General features: G+C 47.2%; 1 protein-coding gene across 1 annotated transcript; it reads left to right on the top strand.

Annotated features, from left to right (window-relative positions):
* Positions 1–3,508: 3,508 nt before the first annotated feature.
* Positions 3,509–4,939, top strand: LOC136468679 (L-type lectin-domain containing receptor kinase SIT2-like; the record flags this gene model as incomplete). Its single annotated transcript, XM_066467167.1, has 1 exon — positions 3,509–4,939. A coding segment is annotated over one exon (1,431 nt), but the record flags the coding sequence as incomplete, so codon positions are not given.
* Positions 4,940–6,543: the final 1,604 nt, after the last annotated feature.

The following is a 6,543-nucleotide window of genomic DNA, read 5'->3' as shown; positions in this document are numbered from 1 at the left end:
CGCCACGGTTAATGCCTGTCGATTTACGTAGGCGGGCGTTTTTTATTTTCTGAGGCGGGCACTTTTGCCCACCACGGTAAATCGATTTACCGTGGCGGACGTCGTAAGACGTCCGCCTCGGGAAATAGGCTATTTCCCGAGGCGGACGTCTTAAGGTGCCCGCTACGATAAATCGATTTACCGTGGCGAGCGTCTTAAGACGTCCGCCTCGGAAAATAGCCTATTTCCCGAGGCGGACATCTTAAGGTGCCCGCTACGGTAAATCGATTTACCGTGGCGGGCATCCTATATGGCCCGCCATGGAAAAGGCCCAAGCCCAAAATCCCCAGCAAGGCCCGATTTCTACCCCACTCCTCTGTCTCTCTCTTCCTCCACCGGTCGGCCCGACCTCCTCTCCATTCTGCGCGACTGAGTCCGAGGCGAGGTGACCTCCCCACTCCCCACTCCACACGAGACCGAGGCAGTCTCCTCTCCACTCCGTCGTCACCACCTCTCCACTCCTCTCCTGACGCGACATCCACCGGCGGCACTGGGGACATGGGGCGCACGTCGGCTTCTGTGCGTGGGACCTGGCTCCCTTCCTCGCGCGGCGGCACGACATCCACCGGCGGCGCGCCCTGGTCTCCTCTCTCTCCCTCATGCGGATCTGGCCCCCTTCTTCCTCCCTGGCCGGATCTGGTGGGAGGCGGCCTCCCCATCCCTCCCTGATGATGGCGGCGTGCGGTTCTAGGTGGAGGGCTGCCGGATCCTATAGGAGGGCGGCCAGATCCGACAGATCCTGGCCGGATCCGGTGAATGCCGCGACGGTGGCGCTGCCAATGCAGGTACATGTCTCTCTTCGTCTCCCTCGCTCTTCTCTCTTCGTCTCCCTCACTGTGCCCTCTCCCCTTTCCTAGATCTAGAGCCGGCACGGATGTCGGAGCTGCGGTGGCGGCGCACGCGGATGCGCGGCTGCTCGGCGCCCTCCTCCTTTCTGGCCTCATCTTCGGTAGCGGCGCTGCTGAAGCGGCTGCAGCTGGATCCAGGGACAATGATGGCGGCACTAGGGTTTCAGTTTAGGATTGGGCTCGTCGGTGAGCTTTGGGTTTTTTTTTGTTTTTTCCAAATGATTAACCACGGCGGGCGGTGTAACGTGCCCGTCGTGGTAAAATTATATTTACCGCGGCGGGCACGTTACATCGCCCGCCGTGGTAAATCGGTTAACCGCGGCGGGCAAGGCCGCCCGCCGTGGTTAAGCCACGATTTACCGTGGCCTCTAGGCCGCGGCGGATGGCTTTGCCCGCCGCGGAAAACCGAAAACGCCCGCCTCCAATAAAGTTTTTGTAGTAGTGCATTCTGGCAGCAGCAGGTTCTTTTTCTTTTCCCCGCTCTATCTTGCGCACCTGCTTTTCAATGCCTCTATTTGTTCCGTTCTTGACCGGCTGGGCCTAATACGACCGTGGTGCGTGTTCCGTTTTCTGCTAGTTTCATTATTTGTTTAAAATAGCTGAAGTTTATAAATCCATAATAAATCAAATAAAAATCATAAAATAGTAAAACTAGGTTTGTTGAGTTTCTAAAATCATGAGCTACCTATTAGTAGATTTTGTTCACGTAGTTTGATAATATTTTTAGGACCTATATAATTAAATTAAGATACTTAACATTATAAAAATATAAACTTGTAGGAATTGTTGTGATCAATTGGTTATCGTGTTGAATCTGAAATTTCTACAGTAGGCTCCTAGCAATATTAGGCACTCACTATAATTTTTGTAGCTCCGGAATAATTAGTGTGCTAAATAAATAATGATGTCCTATTTTGAATAAAGATTAAATCAATAGAATAGAATAAAGAAACAACTTGAGTTTGTATAACTAAAATAATTGTTGGGAAATAACGTCCTATTCGATAACGTGGCTATGTAGCCTAAGTACGGTCGCCGTTAGATCTAGCTCGTTAACTTGAGAGGCGTAATCGGATTTCTAAGCATTTCGGCTGTCGTTGATTATTTACATCTATGCATTTGCATCAATGCATATCATATAGGTACGATGATGAATCAACGGATTAATTGAAGGATAATTGGGAATCCAAAGATGGTGTAATGGTATTCTCTCTAGGAGATGATGCAATGGGTTTTCTATTCAGTTGATGGTGGATGATCTGAAGATGTAGATACTAACTTTTAATATATATCTTACCCAGGCAAGCCCCGGTGCATAACCCCTACTTTCTGCAGTTAAATTATATTTGTGCATTAAGTTTTAAGGAGTTGAATGAAACTCACTTGCATATATATCTTTATCTTATGAGTCTTACTAGCATAATAGGATCGTGTAGAATGCTATGCTACAGGACTCCGGTAGAAGTCGAGTGATTGCCTATCACTCGCGAGAGATAGGAAATGTATTACTGTATTACTATCACTTGGAATATATAAAAATGGTGGAAAGGAAAATGGTGACCGGACAGGGATATGGTTTGGGTATTGGTGGGTGTAAGAGGTTGTGTTGCCATGGGAGAGGAATCTAGAGCACCATAAACAGCCCAATACTGTAGCCCCCCTTGTTCCATGTTGCTAAAAAGCATCTTTTAATGTTTATTGCATAATCCATTAGTCAAGTTACAAGATTATAGTTGTAGTTGAGCACTAGCATCATACTACCTAATGCAATACCCCATAGGAGTCAAGATACAAGTACAAAAGACTAGGATATCCTTAGTGGTAGTCAAGGTAGACACATGCAATATGAATTAAATGATTAAAGGTGTATAGGACAACAAGGATGATCCCATGCTATACTTGCCTTAAAACACCGATCCTTCGACAAGCTTTAAACTTAAACGTTCTTCTTCTTCTTCTTGATCACCACGTATATCTCACCGACTGGACGTAATCACAAAGCACCACACAAGCATCCATACAATCATACACGAAGCAAACAATAGGTCTAAATTAGAACAGTACACCAAACATAAAGTCAAGATGAAAAGTTTATGAAACGAATCTACGTCTCGCTACAAACACACAGACACGAAAAACACACTAATAGGAGCTACGGTTAAAAAGATACACCTACTGATAGATTTACTTTATACGCAGAAAAGAAAGCTATAAGCTTCATTTATTTTAACTATATAAAAGCTTATATAAATTGAATTAAATCAAATTTAGATTCGAATTATAAAACTAAAGTAAAACAAATCATGTTTTATTTATAAAATCCAGTTGCATAATTGTTATTTAAGATATGATTCAAGAGTCTTTTACTTGTATGCCATTAAAAAAGATGGTCTAATCGTCTATGTCCCTAAAAAGTTTGATCTATCGTCAGTGTCCAAGCTCAAAAAACTTTTCTCTCTCACACCATTCTGTCCGTCTTCTGTTTGATTTGCGCCGTTTGGCTGTCCTGACGAGTGGGGTCCGCTGTGGCAAATGACCTCAGTTGCCCTTGCTGTTGGAATTAGAGGTGGAGGCCGTGTTGACCGGTATTGACCGCTTGGTTAAAGCACAGGTGACTCCTCAATGGCCACGGCCACGGCATCGTCTTCTTCGTGGGCAAGGACAGCTTCGTGAACGCGTTGCCTAGCCAGTACCTGGGCTTCCTCAACACCTCCAACAACGGCAACGCCAGCAACCACGTCTTCGGCGTCGAGCTCGACACCATCCGGAGCACCGAGTTCAAGGACCCCGACGACAACCACGTCGGCATCGACGTCAACAGCCTCACTTCCGTCAACGCCACCACCGCCGGCTACTACGACGACGGCACCGGCGCGTTCCACAACCTGACCCTGATCAGCGCCAAGCCCATGCAAGTCTGGGTGGACTACGACGGCGAGACCGCGCGGATCAACGTGTTCCTGGCTCCCCTCGGGACGCCCAAGCCTTCCAGGCCTCTGGTGTCGGCCACGCAGAACCTCTCGGACGTGCTCGTGGAGCCAGCGTACGTGGGCTTCTCGTCCGCCACGGGCACGGTGAGGTCGGAGCACTACGTGCTCGGCTGGAGCTTCGCCATGGACGGCCCTGCTCCGGACATCAACATCGCCAGCCTGCCCAAGCTACCACGGTTCGGCCCCAAGCCGCGGTCCAAGGTCTTGGAGATCATGCTGCCGATAGGCACCGCGGCGTTCGTCCTCGCCGTGGTGGCGGTCGTGGTCGCCCTCGTCCGGCGGCGCCTCAAGTACGCCGAACTGCGAGAGGACTGGGAGGTCGAGTTCGGGCCGCACCGGTTCACGTACAAGGACCTGTTCCGCTCGACGGAAGGGTTCAAGAGCAAGATGCTGCTCGGCGTCAGAGGATTCGGGAGAGTGTACAGGGGAGTGCTCCCGAAATCGAAGCTGGAGGTCGCCGTCAAGAAGGTGTCTCACGAATCGAGGCAGGGCATAAAGGAGTTCGTCGCCGAGGTCGTCAGCATCGGCCGTCTCCGGCACCGGAACCTCGTGCAGCTGCTCGGTTACTGTAGACGGAAAGGCGAGCTTCTCCTGGTGTACGACTACATGCCCAACGGCAGCCTTGACAAGTACCTATACGGCAAGGACGACGACGAGGCCATGGCCACGCTGGACTGGGTGCAGAGGTTTCGGATCATCAAAGGCATAGCGTCAGGGCTGTTGTACATCCACGAGGACTGGGAGCAGGTCGTCATCCACCGAGACATCAAGGCCAGCAACGTCTTGCTCGACAGCGAGATGAACGGACGGCTAGGAGACTTTGGTCTCGCGAGGCTGTACGACATATTCGGCTTCACTGCGAGGACAGAGAAGAACACCAAAAGCCATCAGGTTGCCGCCCAGCAGGTAGTGGCACATGAGAAACAAAAGTTCCAGGGGCATTCAAGTCATTTACCACCCACATTTCACGCCGTTGGTGCTGTAAATAGACAGAATGGCGTGAGAGAGAAAAGTTTTTCGAGCTTGGACACTGACGATAGATCGAACTTTTTAGGGACATAGACGATTAGACCATCTTTTTTAATGGCATACAAGTAAAAGACTCATGATTCAAACCATGAAATTCTAGAAATAGCAACATGGTAACCACTGTTGCTAACACGTAGATCTTGTCGCTATGAATCTAACGCAACTTGAATGAGCTAAAACGGGGTTAAAACGCGGAAGATATGAAAAAACAAGATTTTCTTTAATAAAATAATAGATTAAATCTAATCATAAATTTGAAAAGTTGAAAACATATCTAACAGTAGTATGAATATGTAGATTATGAAATTACGAACCTAACGCAAGTTGACTGGGTCAAATCCGAGTTAAAACGGAGAAGTTATGACTAAAACAAAACCAGTGGCAAATCTGTAAATAAGTGAAAGCGTATTTTGGATCTAAACTGAAGAAACTACGCTTTTCAAAGAAGAAAACATAATCTGTGGTTGTGCTATGGTCTGCGGGTTGATTTCAGAAAACATCGGGGCGCTTTTGCAAAATTCCCAGACGAAGGGGTATGGATGAATATCGGCCGTCGGATCAGACGCGGGCGGCCGAGATTGGATCAGCGGTGGAAGAGGCGACAGTGGCCGGCCGGAACAGGGAAAATCACGGCGACGCACCATGGCAAGCGACGAAGCTCGGTGGCCAAACTCAAAAATGACCCTACGGTGCATGGTTTTCGATGGAGAAGACATGGAAGGATAGAGGAGGAGATGGTGAACTTACTGTGAAGGATTGCGGCGGCGCGGAGCTTGGCACGGCGGACGGCTCGTCGGCGGCACGAACAGCGGCGACGACGACGGCGACGGCGACGGCGAGAGAAAGAGGAGAAAAATATAATTTACTACACGAGGGATTTCTCAAACTAGGGGCTCCTCTTACGGTAGTTTTGGTGTGCTTTGCCCAAGGAGTTGGTTGATATATATAGGAAAAAAACTCCCTACATCCACGTCAACTAGCGATATGATATGGTACTAATTGACGTTGCACTATCCATCTGCACTAATGGGCCTAAATAAACATTAAAGTCCATTAGTAAATAAATGCATGGGCCTTTAGGATTTATTAGGATTATTGCACATGGGCTTTGAGCATTGAAAAAAATAAGAGATTTATTATTTTCAGAATTAATTAATTTCGTGGATAAAATAATTCTAGAAAAGTCCAGAATTGATATATAAGCCGTGAAAAATACTCCGAGACCTCCGAAAATTTAGGGAAAATTCCTAGAGACACTTTGGAACATGATGAACCCAAATAAAGTATTTGGAGCTCATAAAAAGACTGTTGGGAACTTGGAACATAAAGATTAAGGTGAAGGAGGTAGGAATTAAATTCCAGGAAGAAGGTGAAAAATTCCTAAAGATAGATATCCGTCTCCTAAACGTAAAAAAATACATTTTGCACATAGAAACACGCGGTGCGACCGGCATGAATGCAACAAACACGTTTCTATCTTATGATAAATTTTAAATTAATGAAAATTTTTATTTTCCTATGTTTTCATGTGCACAAAAATTCACAAATAAATCATTTTAACTCTATTTTCAAAAGTGGCAAATTTTGGGGTGTTACACAAATAAGCACTAAAATGATTCCATCAAGATTCAAACAAT

The sequence above is a fragment of the Miscanthus floridulus genome, chromosome 8 (assembly GCF_019320115.1).
Source record: "Miscanthus floridulus cultivar M001 chromosome 8, ASM1932011v1, whole genome shotgun sequence".
Classification (NCBI taxonomy): Eukaryota; Viridiplantae; Streptophyta; class Magnoliopsida; order Poales; family Poaceae; genus Miscanthus; species Miscanthus floridulus.
Note: the sequence above shows the minus strand (reverse complement) of the source record. Positions and strands in the feature narration are given on the sequence as shown.